Below are 21,529 nucleotides of genomic sequence, written 5' to 3'. Positions count from 1 at the left end.
GCCAAATTAATTACCGATACTGAAATGTTTATTATTTCTTTGTTGTATTTATTTATTTATTTATTTATTTATGATGCAAACAATAATTTAAGAGTTAGGCTACTACAATTAATGTATTAGGCCTGTTGATTAACATTTACATTAATGCAATTCCTTTAAAGTTCTTCCAACAAAAAGACAATTAAAAAAATATTTCCCAATATATATATATATTTTTTTTAACTAAAATGATACAAGACCTACTTGTTTTTCTGTTAAATTTTGTTTATGGGGGGGGGGGGGGGGGGGGTCAAATAAATGGATAAAATAATTGTATTATTTGAAATTAAAATGCTTATGCTAAAATATTAAATCATTGTCTTGTCACTGGAAAGCAATTAATACATTATAGAAATATAATTTTGCGTAGGAGTTTTCTACAATTATAAAAGACTACAATCATTTGAAACAGGACTGACCTTATGAAAATTTCACTGACATTTTTACTCAGAATGTGCTAGCAAATTTCACAAAGAATTACAAAGAATTGGCAACACGTTGATTTAAAAGTGCATTTTTGAAGTAGAAAGACTGAATGTTCTTGTGTACTTTGTTTTATTTAATGCTTTAAAAAAAATTTTTTTTACAGTGTAGAAGGGATGAGGAAAAATATGAAATGATCAGTGAATGTGAGTGAGTGTTGTGACCTTACCTCTCCGGATCACTCCTCCTTGGCCATTTAACACCAGTCCGCACTGACCGTCAACAGATCCCTAAACGCAGAAACATTGGCTATATTAACTTGATCAATATTGAACAAATCTTATAGCCTACATTGTAATCAGTTTTTGTGTTTGACCAGGCATGTATGACACATTAAACAGACCACGTGGTTAGTTAAACTGCAGAGGTAACGGAACCTGTTACATTGTAATGTCAGACAAAGATTATTATTTACATTCTCTTATCAGTGATGTCATCAGCTAAAGGAACACTGGATTGCATCAAAAGAAAAGAGTTAATCCGTCTCACGAGCCACGACCAGTCTGGAGGCCAAGTCAGACACACACATTCAAAGAAAAAGAAAAAAAACGCATTCATTCACACACATATTTCACACACACACACCGCTCACATCCATACTGACACCATACTGGCGTGCTCTTGTAACCCTTTAACAAACTCCTGCTCTATTTTTCTTTTCCCCGCAGTTAAAGTGATTATAAAATCAATATACAAACCCGTCGGATCAGGCATAAATTACGCGTGTGCGTGTTAAAGGTGCGGCAGCTTCTATTGTTCCGCGTGCCAAATCTGTTTAGCGGCTCAAAGATGCGCCTGTGCGCACGAGACTGCCCGCATCTGTTCCGCGGCCTTCACCGCGCGCACGGTTTCATTCAGCACCAAAGAAAGGTCCAAAACCTTTTCACGGGACGTATGTGTTGCTGTCTGTTCTCCTGTGGGCCTTTTTTGTGTGTGCGCGCGTGCAGAATGTCTGAACACGCGACAGCAATACCAAAACTAATCTTTACGATTTTGGTTTTAAACACGCTTAAACTTCCACGGCTATACCATGCACAAAAAGTGATAAAAAAAAGAATAATATATTGCAAAGTTGCATCGATATTAAAGTAGAATTAAAACAGTTTAATATGATGTTCTGAAATTGCATTCAAATGTAAAATAGCCTATGTAAAATTAAATAGAAAACAAAGGCTACCTATATTGTTTTAGAAGTTTGTTTTTGGCCACATTATTTAAATAGGCCCTGAAAATCCCACACAAAAAAATCAAGATGGGCAAATCAAAAATTAATTATGCAACAGTTATATATATAGTTTTATTATTAGTCAAAGCAATAAAAATGTATGTATTTACTTTACATATTTTATATTAGTCATTAATACCATTGCGCAATGCTCTAATCTTTTATAGAGCATTTTTAATTCTATAATAATTATGTCGATATCATTTAAATACTCAATGTACTATTATCAATTTTATTCTACGCAATGAAGTAAAATGTCCAAAATATCACCGCTATCTAGAATATTTTCTCTCAAATACATATATTTGATCTATTCAATTTCACTCTCTCGCTGCATATTTTTAGAAGGACTAGATCATTATTTTGATCTTAACATATTTTTGACTCACCAGTTAAACTTGAGCTGTTTCAGATGTCTGTGCATAAATAACCAGTTGATTGACATTAAGTCCTAAATTGGATAAACTACGGTGCTCTACTGCGGAGGATTTGCCTTTTGTTCGCACTTTTTCAAGCCCTTAATCCGCCTTTTAACGGAGGAAAAAGGAACCGCGGCTTTACAGCAGCGAGGCCCGACATACGCGCTGCTGAATTCACACTTCTCAATATTCACTATATTAAATATGTAAAATCCGCCTGTTAAATCAACTGAAATATGGTGCTTGCGAACGTTTCAGAATAAAGCTTTAAAAAGTATTGTTTCACGTGTTGGGAATGGATGCATTTTTTTTTTGTTCGTTTGTACACAGCTTATTTAATTTTAATTTAATTTCGAAATATATACAGTGTTTTGTGTCTTATTAAATTAATTGTGCGAAAGCGAAAAGGCCGAAAAGAATGTAATCGCTCGGCCTCGATTTTTCTTTTTCGATCTCTCCGGATGTTTAAGATTTTTTGTTGTTGTTGTTGTTGTTTTTTGTTCAGGCCCTCGGGCACTCATTTCTTCTGTTCGGGCAGTGAAAGTGACTATATACAACATCCCTGAAGGCGTCGACTTCTCTTCAGCCCGCGTGTGAGGCGATGGCGACACATTTGAGTGTGTGTATTTTGTGCTTGAAGTACGGTAGAAGTTGTACCTGTAGGTCATCGGCCCCCGGTGGAGGCAGCCCTAGACCCGCCCCGGGCAGCAGTCTTTGCTCGGGGTGCATGCCGTATTGAGAGCCGTGGCTCATGATTGACAGGTCATGCCTGCGGTACGCGTCCAGACAGCCCAGTTCCCGCCGCTGTTCGTCCAGGCACGAGGACTTGAGCGCGCGGGCGTTGTGAAGGTTGATGAAGTCCGCCGGTTCGCCGTGATGCAGCTGCTGGTAATACTGCTGTGAGTGATGGAGAGAGTTTAACGAGTACGCGTCCGGGTTCACGGCCGGGTGGCTGTGCTGGAACTCGTAGTGGAAGGACTGGTGGTGTAAGGGCGTGTACTGGTGGTTCGTGGGAAAATACGGGGAGGCAAATTCGGTTCCGGTAGCTGGGTATGTAAGCGGAGACGATGAAGAGTAAGCGACAGACGAGTTGGCCACAGATTCCAAGCATCCGAGTTGCATCAAACGGTAGCTGTTTGATCCGTCGTGACGTATCTGTGCGGGGAAAAAAGAGAAAAATATGAGGGATGTCATTTACACGCGCTCGCAGCGATCCGCGCGCATTTCTCACGCGGCGGAAACTCAAACCTTCCCCAAACACACAAACACACACAGCAGCTCAAAGTGTCTTTAGAAAAGTACCTGACGGCGATGTCATCTCTCCGTGCCTGGGAGGGAGTGCGTGAAACACACTGCAAACTGCTCCACGAGCTCACAGCGTTTTTTCCCTCCCTCACTTGTCTATCATTTGCCACGGAGTGTGTTATTTGACTATATTATTATTATTACATCCCTGCAAACGACATTAAAAGCTTTTTGTCCCAACAATCTACGCCCGTTTCACGGCAGGTAAGCACAAGACACGATAGTATGCACTACTAATAGACTACTTATTATAATAAAAAACTAACGAGCAAATGGTTCCAATAACTGTGGAGATTTTTACATGCACGTTCGAGACCCGAAAAAAGCAAGTAGTAAAAGGTATTTTCACCCAAACCGAATAGGCTAGTATTTATCCTCGCCTTTGCAGCAAACTCCCTTCAGAAGTCTTAACTTCCATTCCGCTTTTCTAAGTGATCATAATTTTCCTCCATGCGATGCTATACGCTAAATTAAATGAAATTATTGTGAGGAGATAAGAAATTAATTTAAATACCTCCGCATCGTGCACCAGTCCCGGAAATGTGGCTGACATTCTCGCGATCCAATAACTCGATTTCCTCGCGCTGTTGGACAAATGAAAGAAAAAAAAAATCCCCAAAATAGCGCGTGAAAATGAAATGTCGCCTCGCGCAGTCGGTAAAAGCGGCTGAAATGCCTCCCCTCTGCACAAAGCGCTCCCTGGCTCGGATTTTGTACTTGCTGGGTATTTCTCCGGCTGATGTCGTAGGTCCCTTGGTAATATAGAAGTTTTGAAAATTAAGCATCAGCATTGAGGAAAGGGAGGACAATAGAGAGAGCAGCCTCATCCCTGGAGACACGGAATAAATATTGTATCTTCGCCTAATAAGGAACCAAGTGCGCTTTCAACATTTTTGATGATTTTTGTGGACATTTCTTTAAGGTCGTTAGTGCTTTCTGTAGAAGGGCCAGTTTTATTTGTCTCTGTTTTCCTCGCGGCTTTACCTTTTACCTGCTTTTTGGATTTTTCCCCCCAACAACACGTAAGTTTAACCCGGTGTATATTGTATCACTGTAATTTTGATTGCACGATTAAACGTTATGTTTCGTTATTTCACTTGTTTATAGTGTGATTTTAATCGGTTTTATTCATTTCTATTTAAATGAAAGATAGACACGTTGCATGAAAGCAAGTTCATTAGTAGAACGAAAATTTCCTTTTCCTTAATTATTATCACACAAAGCAATTGTTCCATTTTAATGGAAAAATTCGTTTGGAAATAACGTAACGAAAACATTACACAGCAGAATAATATTGAATGTACGAATTATTTAAAGAATGTTTTAATGCTATTGTATATGAATATCCTATTTATATACTACCTATATATCATCGGTTGTACCTTAAATACACCACACTTTTTATTTTATTAGCCCAATAATTTAGTGTTTTGATACTTTCATATACGTATTTTAGCAATGGTTTTTGAACACATCGGTGCTCTCTGGTCACTTTTGATTCAGTTTAATCCTCTTGCAGCTAATTTGTTTCTGTTGTGTCGTTTACCGAACCGGGACAGTGACGGTCTGACCCACGCTGGAAGTATTTTGTGCACGTTGAGGATGATGAGTGGAGCGCGCATAGGGGGGTCATCGCTTAAATCAGCATGTCGGTCAAATTTATGCTTTAAGAACCACACAGGTGCATGACAAGACACCCATATTACCCACAGCCTGTGATAAAGGTCTGAAATATTAATAACTGTAGGCTATATGTTTTCCTAGGGAAATAAAACAGGTAGCCTAATGACGTTTAACAGTTCATGAAAGACTTTTGCTCATGTGCAAATGTGAGTGTGTGTTTAAGTGAGTCCCACTCGTTCTCAGTGTTTCTGAATGTCTCCTCCCTCCCCAGCAGCAAAATACTCAACTCTTTAGGTTTTGGTGTCTGCCAGAGGTTTGGCAGTTTTTAAGCGTTTAAAATGCTGATGCTCCCTTTATTTAACCCAAATTACCGCCATTACCGCGGGCTCGCGCCCTCGTGCATGAGAAGGGCGCACGGAGACGCCTCGAGCGCAAAGGGAGGATCCTCTCACAAACATACACATATACTGACGTATTTCGCTTCATAAATGTTTCACTCGGAAAACAACGTGAGAGAAGGGAAGCCTCTTTTTATTTTCATTTAATGGGCGAGTTAAAACGACTGATGTTATTTTAAGTAGACACATTATTGAGCTAGCAGGCCTACATCATTGTGCCTCTCTCTCTCTGGTAAACAAAACAGAAAGGAAAAGAAATACATGGTCCAAGAAGACCAGGACGAATTCAGATTAACATGGCACAATGTAGGCTAAATCAGCTAAGCTAATAAAATCATAGTGATTTTTAATACATAAATAGGCTATAGCTAACAAATGGTATGTTGCATAACTAAAAACAGAATAGTGGAGTAAAAAGAGCTGGTTGTTGTGCTGTAAATGCACTGTAATGGTCTCGAAGTGACGGTGGATATGAATCGCCCATGGCAGGAGGCTCTTATGAAATAACACGGTCTGGTTTCAGATATCTAAGGCCTCCAGGCAGACTGTAAATTACACGATGTGAGCGCGAGAGAACCTGTCCTCTCACGTGAGGGATTAGAAGCTTTCGCTTGTGTAGTCTGCGAGAGCTCGCGGGATTGAGAGAAGCACCAGTTGCACGGTAGACGGTCTTAATAGGGCTTAACGCGCACAGCAGCGGATGCACATATGCACGCTGTACCGGTCAGGGCTCGAGTCCATCTGTTCGGTCTGGATGCTCTCGAGATCGTTTCACCACGTAAATCCGCCACCAATCCATGGAAATTAGAAATAAAAATAACAGATGCAAAATGAAACTTTAGAGGAGGTGTCCAAGTTTGGCCCAGAGTTGACTGTAATTGATTTAACATTGGATTAAAAGCGTCCCAAACTGTGACTGGCAGCTGGCTGCCACCAGATCATAAAGAACAGCAACAATCATAAGCTAAGACTGGTGACTCATAAAAGCCTGAATTAATTTCAAACCATATCAACATGCAAGATCGAAATGTTTTGGCCGACTCTCAAACATAAATATGAAGAAAGGTTTTTAAGACGAAAACACTGAAAGAAATCATGAAGACTGATATCAAGATCTGTGTAAATATGGTGTTTTTATCCAAATGTTTTATCCAACATTTAGCAAATTTCACGATGGCTAATCTATGAGCAGATCAGCTAGCTAAAATGCTAAATTGATGGATATATGATCGTTCAAAAGCCACATCTGCTTATTAGACTAGCTGATTAAAAAAACAGACTTTAGCCAATCTAAAATAAAAATAAAAATAAAAAAATGTCAAAAAGCTTCTCAGAGCGTTCCTTATTAAATTATAGGCAACACAAAAAAAAAAAAAAAAAAAAAAAAATGTTGGGTTGTTTCAACCCATGTTTTGGTCAAATATGGACAAACCCAACCGTTGGGTTTAAAATTGTATTTACATTTTTTTAATGTGGGGTTGTCCACATTTGACTAGCATTGTTTAAAGTGTAAGGGCCGTGAATCTGGAAATATAGCATATCTGATAGAGACAATCAAAATGTTTTAATTAAACTTAGGCTAAGTACGCTTTATGTTGACAATAACGTTTGTTTGACAAGTGGCCAAATTAAGTTCATCTAGTTCGCGGCTCAATATGGTGTCGGCGTCCGTTAAGTAACGGCTATTCAGCTTTCTGCACTAAAACACGGAATAAGGTGTTTACCAGATAATTCTAATTACAAAGTATGCAGTCCTCATCGATGTGACCTACATTTACCACACACACACACACACACACACACACACACACACACACACACAGTTTTATATGCTAATAGATTTGGAGGGGGAGGGGCACAGCGTCAGTTTCAGCGCGTGGTGTATTTAATGAAGTGCTCTAAATTAATTTTCACTCTGTTGGGACAAAAACACGAGATATTTGGTTAATTTCATTCAACAGTGTACATTTATAACATAAAACTTTATGTTTGACAAGTAGGCTAGACAATAGGCCTACATGATTAGACTCTAAATTTACCTCAAACAACACACGAATAGGACTCCGGCTGGATTGTTCGGTCCTTTTCGTTAGATTCCCAAGTAGAATCAATAATAGTGAAATATTAAACTGTCAGTTAAACTGTTCGTAGGATTTTAACTGGGCCTATGCTACTTACACTCTCTAATAACGGTAACAGCTTTTCTCCCGTCTCCTATCTGTCAAAATATGTGCCGAATGAGATGTCTTGACAAATGACCAACTGCAAATTCATTCATTCGTTCATTCAACAAACAACACTGACCGTCAGTGTATTATTTTTCCTTGAGTGAACTAAACGGAATCTTAAAAATTAATTTAAATCTAGACACGTGCCAGATGCGCGCAAAATGAGCGTTAATTAAAATGAGCAATCTGCCAAAATAACGGTAGACCCCTGACACACACACACACACACGCATGCACGCACACAAACAAAAAGTTACAAAAAAGTAATGAAGGCCTCAAAATGTTCAAATTCTAATATACATCTTTAAAATTAATGATAATATCTAATTTATATAGGCCTAGTTAATAAAATGCAGCCTACATTAAAAAGTTAGTCTGCTATGTAAAATATAGGCTATTCAGTTAAAAGACGTGTCGAAATTTCTGACAAATTAAAATATTAAATTCTACATCTGAGCATCTGCTCGATGACATAGTATTTAACTTCTGTCATCGTTTGTTTCCGTCTCATTTCTTCATTAGTTCCGAGTCAAAGGTCCGTTACAAACGGAGCGTTACGGTCCGGTGAACTCAACAAACTTCTGGATAGGCGACGCTCCGGTCAGTCTTAGAGCAATGTAAGAATCATTCCAACACTGTACATAACCACAGCAGTTCTCAAATATAGGCTACCTCTTCATTTTAAAGTCCTTTATGTGTTAAAATGGGATTCATCTCAAAATTCTAAAATTACCCCAACCTGAAGAGGACAGCTTGTGCAGTTGACCAGCAAAAGTCATATTAAAGTCCAATTTCGGCATGAAAATGGATCAATACTTCATTATGTTCACCAGAGGCAAAGCTACAGTGAAGAAAACTCACTTATTGCATGAACAGCCTGCTTTGTTGAATGGCCATTTTATTGACTGAAGATAGTTTGATTCTTTTAATCTAGACCCAGTTTAATCCAATTTCATCTAATAATCGAGATGAACTGTCGTTAGATCTCTTCTACTTATCTATCTTATTCTTAGCAGAGGTCATTCAACAAGCTAACAAAAACTATCATTAAAACAGTAGTTGTTTATAAAGAAATTCCTAAAGTTATAATCCAACCTACATTTATTAAAAGCTTTACAGCAACAGTAAAGCAGGTCACAGCTGATTCAACACTAATTATGACATATATCAGTAAACCACCAGCAGCAAATACACAAACCCTTGACGCTCTTAAAACTAAAAGTTCCTTATTTGGAATCAATGGTTCCATTAAGAATCTTTAACATCCATGGAATCTTTCCATTCCACAAAAGGTTCTTTATAGTGGAAAAAAGGTTCTTTATTTTTTTTTTTTTTATATTCTTAACACAAAAAAAAAAAAAAAGAAAGAAACGGTTCTTTTAACAGCCATTCACTAAAAAGTTCTTTGGGGAACCAAAAATGGCATCACAGCAAAAACCTTCTTTAGGAGCCTTTATTTTAAAAAGAGTATACTACTTTATTAACTGCTTAGCTTCCATAAAGTATCTGCCATGAAAAATGTGTCCAGTTCAAAACCCCTGAAATCTGATTCAGCTTAAACCAGTTCAAATGGGAACGCTATTTCACTGAAATCCAATTAGAATGGATAGTATTCAAGTGGCATACTCATGTCAAAGAAGTTTCTTTTTATATGCTATACGTCAAATAAAGAAAATAGTAAATTCAGTGACTATTGTAGTGCAACCTGTCCTCTCAAACACACACAGATACATCATATTTAGTGCAAGTCAGTCAGTATTCATTCACAAAACAGTGTGCATTTATAAAACCATGTTGGAATGCAACAAAATGATGGTTCTCTGAATGCATGTAAATCCACAGTGTGTCTGCTGAGTGTGTGTGTGAGAGTGTCAGAGACCCTCAGGCCTGTACCAGAGGGCGGGATTAGCTGTTACGTTCATTCAGCACAAAATGGATTCCGATATCAGAGCAGGGCAAGAGGTGTATCTCTCTCTCTGTGTCTCACACACAAGCAATCTCCTCACTCACACACTCACTCTCTCTCTCTCCCACTCTTATACATCCTGACTTTTGCTCTTTGATCGCGTAATTCCTTTGTAATCTGTTAAACGAGGTCGTTTTGTTTATGGATATGAGCTTAATCAGCAGCCAAAACAAGAGAAAAATCACATCCACGACACTTGAACACGCTGAGAAAGACTGAGACAGGCAGGGATATTGTGTAAACTCTGGGAAGAGCGAGTTAGAAGGTCAAAGGCTCGAAGAACAAACTTTTACTTGATGATTTGGGTTTTATTCCCGTTTCTGTTTATTAACAATCACCCGAAGCCGGCGTTTACTAAGCAACAATCACTTGAAACATTTCTCATTGTGAAATCCTTCCAGAAACACATGGATGGACAGACAGAAACGGAAAGAGAGCTGCAATGAAAAGACAGATAAACAGACTGACAGACTGGCAAGGAACATTCTCAACATACTAAGCAGATCTGACGAAAGAGAGAAAAGAAAAAGCAGAGAGGAAAGAGAAGTGATGCTGTTGACTTCCTGGAGCTGAAGTAAATGAGTTTCAGCAGCAGTTCTGAGAAACGCCGGCTTGAATAACACCTTCACTGGAAACACAACTGTGCGGAGAGAGGTTGGAAAGTTTGAGCAACAGTGGCATCAACTCACTATTAGTCCAGTGCTAAATTTATTTCATTTTACAATTATTCATTTATCCAAAACAACTTACAAAATGAGAATAATTACAGCAAACGTGGTTAATCCAGGGAAGAAATAGTAATGTTTAACTTAAAAAGTGTTTAACCTCATAGGAAGACTGTGTGTGTTTGCAGATATACAGTTTAAATATACTGATTAAAATTGGAGTTTTGAATAAAAAGTAATTCCACATAACCAGGGGGGGGGGGGGGGGGGGGGTATAAACAAATTCTTACAACACGAAATTAGTAATTTTATATTACGATCGATAATGATGTATATCATAATATAGTTGTTTTTGCTTTGAATAAGGTTTTATATCAAAACTTTTGATGCCACTTAAATTTGATTATTTGTCACCAATTTCAGTTTCACAAAAAACTCTCAAGCTTACATAAGACAAGTAAACTGTTTACTTTTAAGACAAGTAAACAAAATTAGAACAAGGAAACTAATTACAAGCAATACGGACAACAAACTACAATAGAACAAAGACACAAATGAAATAGACCTACCTGAAAAACTTCAAGCACTAGAAAAAAAATTGTATAAAGTAATAAAATGTATTAAAAAAACCTGCATAGTCTTCACTGTGTAAATTAAATATACATTTATTCTTATTAAAGTTACAAAAGTGATTTAGTCAAGACCAGTCAGAGATTTTCTCACTTTTGTTGTTTGATTAACATTAATGACAGACAGCAGAAGGTTTATTAGACTGCCATTCACTGCTGCCTTACATTTTTAAGTACAATCAACTTGTTTTAAGTCAATTTCAACTTAAATTTCAAACTGACTTTGACGTGAGAACTGACTTAAAAAATGATGAGTTAAAGCAATGTAAAAACATACGTTGTCATAACTTAATGATTAGATCATTTTTTTACAGTGTATTCCCAGCAGCGCCATCTTTGATTTTTAACGGGAATGAAAGCGAGGCTGCGAGGGAAAGACATACGTACATCTCTTCAGTGGGTTGTACTGTAATTTAACGTGTTTCTGGATTGTTCAGCTGACGAAACACTGCAAAAATATCTTTCCTAGAATTTCAGTAGAGACAAAAATCTACAGACGACGAGCAGTGGAAAATTATAAGTGATCTAGGAGCTTTATACAGCTTTTTTTTTAAAGTGCCGTTGAAAACACGGTAAGTCTATCCCTCACAGCCTCGCTTTCATACCTGTCATGGTGCTGCTCTGAATAAGGTCCATAAGGGACGTAAGCAATGGTTAAATACGTCAGTCTAGCACGTGTTTACATTGAAAAACAATGGATAAGTAGCGCAGTGGAATGGAAAATCGCGTTCTATGAAGAGCGGCTTTACGTGCCGCACACATATACGAAATGAGTTGTTTTTCGCTGCTTATTGCCGTAACATTAACACATTGCCGTCACGAAAGCATATCATTTGACTGTGTTTTTAAGCATTGCATTGTGATTTTAAAATCACAATGCAATGCTTAAAAACACAGTCAAATGATATGCTTTCGTGACAGCAATGTCACGTGACGTGGGCGTAACCGCGATAGAGACATAGTCCAAAATCTCTACCAGTTGACACATTTCTACCTGTTAATCATGTCTGCCGGTATATCGCCCACCTCTACATTTCCAGATGAATGTTCTTTAAGAAAAAACTTGTTAAAAAAATTCAGGAAACAATAAAATAATGCAGGAGAAACATCTCAGATACAAAAATATCATCAAGCCCCCCTCCACCTGGACACACCCACGTTTGATTGACTGACTAAGAGTTCGTCCAATCAGAGAGAGGCTGTTTGCGCAGCACTGAACAGCTGGAGCAACAACACCAGGAAGACGTGCTCAGAAATTAATCGAGCTTTTGATCTATCAGTCATAATGAGAACAACACTCTTCTCAAAAAACACACACATACACACACAGAGAAGTGCACATGCTCAAAAATACACCAAATACACTACCTGCGCTCCCAAAAACACACACACTGAGAACCTGTTCAAAGGAAAGCAAAGAAATAAACAAAGGAGAGAAGGCAACCCCTCCTCTCCTCCGGGAATTTTACTATTCTGCACTTCTCGGCTTCTCTCATCCCTCTCTTCCCACAATCCTTTGTGCTGGGAATAAAGCTGCTGATTATGAAGCCCAGAGCACTGAGACTCTGCTCACCTGTCAATCAAATGGTAACCTACACACACACAAGCGCACACTCAATGTCAGATACCCTGTAATATACCATGTCTCGTATAGACATTAACACCGCTTCTGATAGGCACTTCGACACACAATATCAGGTGGCTGGAAATGACAACTTCCGTCTTCAGAGTGTGTCCGTTTTCCTGTTCTCATTACTGTCGTCATCACATGAGATGCACCAACATGGTCTTGGGTTTAGTTTTACAGCTACCTGTTGGGTTTTACTTCACAGTATATTACGATGTTCATTAAATGCTCACGTTATCATCTACAATAACAAAAACTGTATAATTACAAGCAGAATAATTCCACACTGTAACATGAACTCTGTAATTAAACATGTGATTGTGTATTGTAATATTTTGTGTAATCTGCTGTATCGTAACATATGTACAATAACAATATGTGTAACTGCATACTTTTCCCACCCTGATTCGTATAATAAATATTATACTATGTAAATGCACTGTAATGTGAACTTATTTAAAAGGAATATTTAAGTATAAAATATATACTTGTCCTTCCTTTTCTTCACAATGAAAAAGACTAAAATGATTTTATGGTGAGGCGCTTACAGTGGAAGTGGAAGATTTAAAATGTGACATAATTTTATAAATACACTTTGTTTTCTGTTAAAATGTGTATATTATTTGAGTTGTAAAGCTGTTTGAACCATAGTTTTTGGGATCCGTTTTGGGATTTTACGTCATTGCACTGTCATGGAGACGAAGTTGTAAAATTCAGTAACTTCACACAGAAAAGCTTAGAAAGTGATTGATTCACTCTAAAAACAATCATAACAATTATATTGTTTACATCTTGTGGCTTCACTATTAAAACACTGATTATTTTAACATTTACAGATAGCCGACTCTTTCACTTCCATTGTAAGTGTCTCACTTTAACCCAGATTTTATTTTCATTTATTTATTTTTTAAGAAAAAGAGGGTCACGTGGTGACAAGTTCATGTTTGTGGTAATTAACATAATGCCACAAATGCTGTTGATTAAACTTCACTTGGGAATAATATAGTATATAGTTTTGCACACTATCAAAAGTTGTGGGTTAGTAATCGTTTGGTTTTATGAAAGAAATTCATTCTATTATTCAGCAAGGATGCATTTAATTGATCAAAAGTGAAAAGACATCTATAATGTTACAAAAGATTTATTTTCAATTAAATGCAGTTCTTTGAACTTTCATTTATGACATATTTTTGAAAAAATTTGCAGCACAACTTTGATAATAATTAGAAATGTTTCACTGTGACACTGAAGACTGGAGTAATGATGCTGAAAATTCAGCTTTGATCACAGGAATAAATGACATTTGAACATATATTCAAATAGAAAACATCTATTTAAAATCATAATAATATTTCACAATATTACCGTTTTAAGCATTTCTGATGCAGCCTTGGAAAGACTTCTTTCAAAACGTTTGAACAGTAGTGTATGTATTGTAATCTCTCTAAAAGTGGTTCCAGTGTTTCTGTGAGCTGTTTTACAGGTGTCATCTAGTCACTGATAAACGTTACCATAAAACCAGACTTTCTGTCTTTCATTAAAGAGTGCAATAATTACCTGAGTGGCAGGTCGGTGTGCAGTTCACCCAGCGCTGTGTGCTTTACACACACACACACACACACACACACACACACACACACACACACACACACACACACACACCAAGAGAAGAGACTTTACAAGAGGTGTACGGTTAACTCATGCGGCCTGCTAGGAGGTTTCCATAGAAACGGCTCTGTCCTGCGGCCTAGGTAATCCACAGGAGCTGAGTGTGAGAGTGTGTGCTGCGGTGCAGATGGGTAAATGTCGAGAGGAGAGGGACCCTGACCTGCCAAGAGAGCGGAATTAGTATTCACACAGTAGGTGAACCCCACTGTGCTCCCTACCGCTCACTCTATCTCTCCCTCTCTCACACACACATATATCTGTGGCATACACTTTCATACATCTGATGATGTGGAAACACTAATAGTGCTGGAAGAGGACAGATCAATACTGCTCTTCTGCAACACTTCATTCCAAACATTCAGTTTCCAGCAAATGTGGAATCTCATTTCTGCACCAAAGAGATAAACACTGATGAATAAACACATCTGAAACACACCCACCTTGCGCTGGTCTCAATGAACTCTTTCCCCGCCATTGACGGAATTTTCCCGGCTTTCCGTGTTTTCACTGTAGTGTGGTAGGGGGCGCTATTACACACCTTCTGAAGGAGTCATGAATCTCCTGATCAGAAAACACAGGTGAAGAAGAAGCAGAAACAAGCGATCTCATATGTACAGGTGTAACTCGAAAAATTTGAGTATCGTGCAAAAGCTATAATTTTGATGATTATGGCTTACAGCTCATGAAAACCCCAAATTATAATAATATAAAAAAAAAAATAAAAAAAAAGGATTTTAAATACAGAAATGTCGGACCTCTGAAAAGTATAATCATGCATATGCATATAGTTGTATATACTAAATATATTAGTTTCACCTTTTAATTTGAATGACTGAAATACACAATTTGCACAATATTTAAATTTTCCGAGTTTCACCTGTATAACGCGATCATCAACATTAAACAGCGTATAAATCAAAACTGCGTAATGTTACTGAATGAGAAGTCGACCGTGGATGAGCTACAGGACTGTGAGGGTGTTGATGGACTCGATCTACTCCATCTGTGGTTTGATTATCATTCTGAATCCAATCCGGATGAAGTCTTTGACAGAAACGCTATTTTCTCAGCTTTTTGTAATTTTCTTTGCTGTTTTATGAAACCCACATTCAAATGTTGATAAAAAAAAAGAGAATGCATGAAGATAAACTAAAACATTCAAAATCAAAAGGTCTATTCTTTCTTTTTATTTATTGCTTGTTCAGATATTCATTCAGCTAAATATTCTGATGGCCATGAAACTTGATTAAATGTGAATGAAAAATGATTAAAAATGCTGGTGGTGGCTGGCAACTTAAAAAAAAAAAACACGGGCAGGGAAAGAGATAAATAATACAGCAATCATCTCTTCTTTGGATTTTACTCATGGTGAAGTATGTCGTTTCTGCGACACTAGTAACACCTAGCGGAAAAAAATAAATCATATTTTGCAAACTGCAATTTGCGCGTCAGGTCGGTCCTCCAGCTCTTACAGGTGTGTGTTAAAGCAGGGGTTCCCAAACTTTTCCATGACAAGGCCCCCCAAATACCACTAGGTTCTGGCCAAGGCCCCCCTTTTGCAGGATGTGTTATTGAACCCATCGACAATACTATGGCAAATGTAGAAATAAATAAATAAAACATAGGTGAACATCAGATTATGAGATGGTGTTTGATACCAGCCAATCAGAAAGATTATAGAGATGAACCTATTACAATTTTCAAGGCCAATTCCGATTTGTCATTGAGTTTGACCTGCCAATACAGATTTTAGCCGATTCTGATTTAATTTTTTCTAACCACTTTACAGCACACACAAATATTTATTTTCTATATATTAATTTTTTTATAAAACACCACTTTTATCCAAACTGATTAATAAAAACAAGTTTAAATGGGTACATTTTCTATAAATATTTTTGAGTCTTCATTTTCTTTTCTGACATAGCCTACTGAAGTTCTTGTTAAAACACACTATATGCAAATTATGTGCATTTTTGGTACTTTTTGTGTGAAATCATATTTATTTTGTCCATCAAAAGTGTGCTTTTACTTTAATTGAGCGTGAGCAGCGCAGCAAAAATAGACTCGGCGCCGGAACCCTCCGCTTCACTACTGCTCACAGCACGCGACGCTCCTGCTTGACGCTCACGTGCTGCTCCTACTCGCGGTGTGAATGCACTCACTGAACATGCACGGCGAAAAAAAATCGCGCTACTCACGCGCCGCTCGCGGTCTGAACCGGCCGTAATTCACAAGGTTTCCTACATGTGCGTTCTGTGTGCACGTGTGATGCTGGTGTTGTGCGATGTTAATCATGCGGCGCCCGAGTGCATTTGAATCGGCATTATGTCAGACTGAAAATCATGTGAAAATCGGACAATTCTGGTCACCAAGCCGATCAATCAGTTAATCTCTAAAAGATTAGCATTAAAAATATAATGTTCAGATAGGCTATGCAACAAATTATTAAAATGTTATTTTATAACAATACTCATATTAACACATTTTTTTTCCAACTTGCTGCGGCCCCCCTGGCGCCCCCTGGCGGCCCCCAGTTTGAAAACCCCTGTGTTAAAGCATGTCTTAACAGGTAAAAGCCGCTACTTTCAATCAAAGGTCCAACATATTGGCAATACTTTTAGATGTGTTGCTATGTGTCATGAGTAAACAATTGAGTAAGCTAATGCTAACGCTAACGCTGCCTGGAGTGCATTTTTTCTTCACTAGGCGCATTTTTTGGCATGAAGATCCACAACTATTTGAGACTGTCTACAACTTTCTTTCTGAACAGGTGCATGATGATGTTGTATTAAAGCGTACATTAGGGCGTTGCCACTCAATGCCATGTTCGCTTTGATGTGATCATGACCTGTGTAATCTAAATGCAGTGAAATTTGGCTTTCACTCCTGTACCCAAATCTGAACGTCTTTTTCCACACTGGCACACACCCTCTGGCTCCGCCTGCTACGGTAGCCACGCCTACACTTACACTATAGGCTGAGCTGGAAAGAGATTGACAGATCAGTAGCTAGTGGGGCTCAATGTTTACACTTTTGGGAGAGATAAACCCATTGATGATATACAAAGGCTACATTAATCCGGATAGATTTGAAAACAGAGTTTTCGTTTCAAAGCGCTCTCCGTCCGCACTAGCGTTTTCCAAACGTTTGTCATCCACACGTCGAAAAACACTAAATTCACCTTACAGCGCATGCGCAAACCCTCATAAACGCTCACTGAGATGATACAGATGGGACAGACTTAATAAAGTTATCACGCAATTCTACTGGCAGGATCATTTTATTTAGCAAAGTATCTCACCAATTCACTGATACGTCCAGATCGCACTCACTCACCATGATATGTTTGGTCTAAAACGCGACTGCTCTCATGTTTTGCCGCAGGAAAGCAAATGCGAGTGAATTTTCTGTCATCTTTGCAGGACTGTGATATGAAGAGTGCGCAAAGTAACATATTTTAGCAACTGTGTGAAAGTGAATAGCACATAAGAGGCACAATACCGGTATAAACATGAATACCTATGGGTTCAATATGCATCACATGACTAAACTTACTTCATCGTTTTTTAAATACCTCAGTGAAAAAGATGCGTTTTCAAACGAAAATGTATTAGTGTGGACAAGATTGTGGTCAATGAACTATAAACTGGGTTAAGAGAATGTATTTTATCATTATAAAATCTTACATATGTCACCTTTAATTTGGCTGCCTTTAGAAAACCGAGCAAATTAACGGAGACAACGTTTAGGGCAAGAGAAAGCCGAGTCAACATGAATCAGCATTTGCAACCAATTTCACTTCTGTCATGTAATATTTTCAAGAGAAACCGAATGCTCAATGTCAATGAGAAAAAAGGTAGGGACGGACTTGATTTAATCTACTGGGAACTTATTTGGATGATGAAAAGTGGGTGTTGCGTACCAGAATGCAGTCAGATCTGAATGCATACCTTTTAAAACACAGCTTGTGGCGTCGGCTGAAAAGAAAATGAGTTTCATGCACTGAAAGACTTCAAAAACAATTCTGTCTTTGGAACAACATGCATTAATGAGCTGCTCACAATTAGACTGGGAAACATGCATGAAGAAAGTAAATAAATAGGGTCGATTATGATTTAATGTGTAGAAAATAAAAAACAGAAAACGTACTGGTCATTTTCTTTTGCCATTTCCATTTCATTTCCATTAACCCTAAAACACAACAAAATGCATTTCAGAATTAAAAATACAGATAAAACACCAATACCGAAAATTATTTCACATATCTAGTTCATTGTGGCCTATTTTTACGAACTTTTACTACTGTGTGATTAACACACTGTTAACTGGGATGTATTCTCAGACGTGATGCATGAAGGCTATAGCTTAATAACTACACACACTTGATTCTGGGATCAGTTGGGGTCCACATGGCTGTTGATTTCTTCATAGTAAATGAATTGTAGGCTGAAGTTAAATCTAGTTGAAAAACATGTTTCCTTCCCCTGATGACACTGCTGGTTAACCTAACATGGAGATGTTTTACTATGAAAGAAACTGGCTTCTTCTTGTGTGTTGGTCATTATGAGCAATGAAGCAACATGTGTCATCACATTTAAAGGAATAGCCAGAAAATCAAAAGGATCATTGGGGTTCGATACAGAACTCTAGGGTTCTAGACTCAATTTAAAAGAACCATTTAGGCCAAAAAGATTCTATAAAAGGATAAATGTCTTAAATTATGACTTTTTATCATGATTAACTTTTTTTTTTCTAGTGATAAAGTATGTTTATGAGCTGTTCAATTCATAAAATTTTATCACAATAAAAAATGTATTAAATAAAAATTAAAACTAAATGCATAAAACGATCATATGAAGCCCTAAAAGTTTCTATATATGAGGCGCCTGGACCCTTTAAGGTTCTATTAACCTTTTTCTTCTAAGAGTGAACATAACACACACAAATAAATATTCTCTTATTATTATACAGTTATTCACCAAATAGAAATACATATTTTTTACTCACTCTCATGACGTTCCAAACCATCTATATGACTTGTCTTTCTTCTGTGGAACAAAAAAGGAGAAAATATGATTAGTGAATTGTGCCGGTCACTCTTTTCTTTGCATTTGCAATGAATGGGAACTAAAACTTTCAAAAAGGGATGCAAAACGACGAGCATAATAGTCTGTTCAGGGTTCAGTCTGAGTCATATCATAACTTTGAAAGTGGAATATGTTGCATGGACCACTTTTATGATAAATACAAATATGAATACATTGTACTTTTATTAAATAGATCAAAAGTGACAGTTAGGACAAATATATTTTTACAAAATGTCAAATAAATGCTGTTCTTTTGAACTTTCTATTCATCAAAGAATCCTGAAAAAATAAATAGCATATTATTTCCACAAAAATATGAAGCAACTTTCAACATTGATAATAATAATAAGTGTTTCTTGAGCAGCAAATCCTCATATTAGAATGATTTCTGAAGGATCATGTGACACTGAAGACTGATGCAGAAAATTCAGCTTTGATCACAGCAATAAATTACATGTTAAAATATATTCAATTAAAAAACAGCTATTTTAAACTGTAATAATATTTCACAATATTACTGTTTTTACTGTATTTTTGGTCAAATAAATGCCGCTTTAAAATAAGAATAAGAGACTTCATTCTTATTCTATAAAAAATCGATTAAAGTGATTCTATCGCCTCAGCAACATGTTTTTCATAGTTTAGCACTGGACACTTCTTCCTACACTAATGAATCTGAGAAGTCAACAGGTTGAATTACGTGTTGGATACATCCGAGAGCAAACAGCACTAGTTTTAGACATTTAGAGAGCAGAATCCTGAACTAAATAGAAGCTAATCAGCAAAGCTGCCTTTAAAAAAAAACTGAAAGCGATCTCATTACGATTCAAAAGGAGACTGACTTCATCCCTGATGAGCTAATGCTAAGCCCATGCTAAACGCTAGCCCTTTACTGCCCTGCCCCGCCACACCCTGATGCCCTTCTGCCCGCCTGCGCTTTGACGGACAGCTGTGGAGTTCTGGACCAACTCCAGCCAGCGGGATTACGCATGCAAGTAATCTCCCATGATGCCCTGCGGCCAAGCTAGGGCGTGCTGCGCCTCTGCTCCTTATTAATATGCATGAGAATGCTAATGAGCAGGAAGCACACAGGTGAGCTCGCTCAAAGAAGCCAGTCACAACACAGGAGCCGATATTCTAATTTCGCGGCGCAGACCTTCCCACTCGCCGCAGAGACAATATCACATTCTCTCACACACAGCATGATAACTCGCAGCTTCTCCATATGAGGAAGATAACCTAAACAGCCGACTGTCTGAAGAGACGCACGTCTGGATTTTGCAGAAACTCATTCCTGAAATGCAGTGTCACGGGTGCCAGTGAGATGTTTCATATCAAAACCTGGTTTTAGATAAAGGTTAAAGGCAAAAGCCATGAGCAAATTCCCTGAAGCCTCTATCAGTCAATCTGAGTTTAAACACACACACACACACACACACACACACACACACACACACACACACACACACACACACACACACACACACACACACACACACACACACACACACACACACACACACACACACACACACAATACTGTGACAATACTACTGCAGTAACAACCTGATGATATAAAGAATCTGCTCAAGCATCAGAAACATACAGTTGTGGTCAGAATTATTGGTAAATATGATCAAAGATGGCTGTAAAAATAAATCTGCATCGTTTATCCTGTTGATCTTCCATTAAAAAAAAATGTGCAAAAATCTAACCTTTCATTTAAGTAAAATAATTAAAAGTGGGGAAACTCAAATTATGAAATAAATGTTTTTCTACAAAACACATTTTCCACAATTATTGGCACCCCTAGAATTTTGTTATGATCTCTGAAGTATATTCCCATTAATATATATATATATTTTTTTTTTTGCGCATCAGGGTGACTAGGAACATGAAATTGTCCAGCCATGACTTCTTTTTTCACAGAAGTATAAATATGAGGAAACACAAAGGCCAAATTGACTGTTGAGCTTCACAAAATAGAAAGTGCCTGTAAGAAAATAGCTAAAGCATTGAAAATTCCCATTTCCACCATCAGGGGAATAATTAATAAGTTCTGATCAACTATAGATGTTACGAATCTGCCTGGAAAAGGACGTCTATATCGTCTTAATGCACGATGTGGAGGAAAGTTCGAGTGGCCAAAGACTCTCCAAGGATT

The 21,529-nt window shown here is 37.7% G+C and overlaps 1 protein-coding gene across 7 annotated transcripts in view; it reads right to left on the bottom strand.

Moving 5' to 3' along the window:
- tfap2d (transcription factor AP-2 delta (activating enhancer binding protein 2 delta)) overlaps positions 1-21,529 on the bottom strand; it is a 100,583-nt gene that overhangs the window by 5,562 nt on the left and 73,492 nt on the right. For 5 of the 7 annotated variants that reach the window (XM_082148079.1, XM_082148080.1, XM_082148081.1 and 2 more), the window contains 4 exons: positions 19,286-19,326; positions 14,716-14,836; positions 2,824-3,321; positions 692-752 (listed from right to left, as the gene is read on the bottom strand). In XM_082148079.1, coding sequence (XP_082004205.1) covers positions 692-752; positions 2,824-3,288 — 526 coding nt within the window. In that variant the 5' untranslated portion in view covers positions 3,289-3,321; positions 14,716-14,836; positions 19,286-19,326. Of the gene's footprint in view, positions 1-691; positions 753-2,823; positions 3,322-3,468; positions 3,962-3,985; positions 4,160-14,715; positions 14,837-19,285; positions 19,327-21,529 lie in introns of those variants that run through there. The other 2 variants (XM_082148078.1, XM_082148084.1) reach the window with 2 other exon arrangements.

Source organism: Leuciscus leuciscus (genome assembly GCF_965113295.1).
Source record: "Leuciscus leuciscus genome assembly, chromosome: 19".
In the NCBI taxonomy this organism is placed as follows: domain Eukaryota; kingdom Metazoa; phylum Chordata; class Actinopteri; order Cypriniformes; family Leuciscidae; genus Leuciscus; species Leuciscus leuciscus.
The sequence above is the reverse complement of the archived record's forward strand: the minus strand, read 5'-3'. Positions and strand labels throughout refer to the sequence as shown.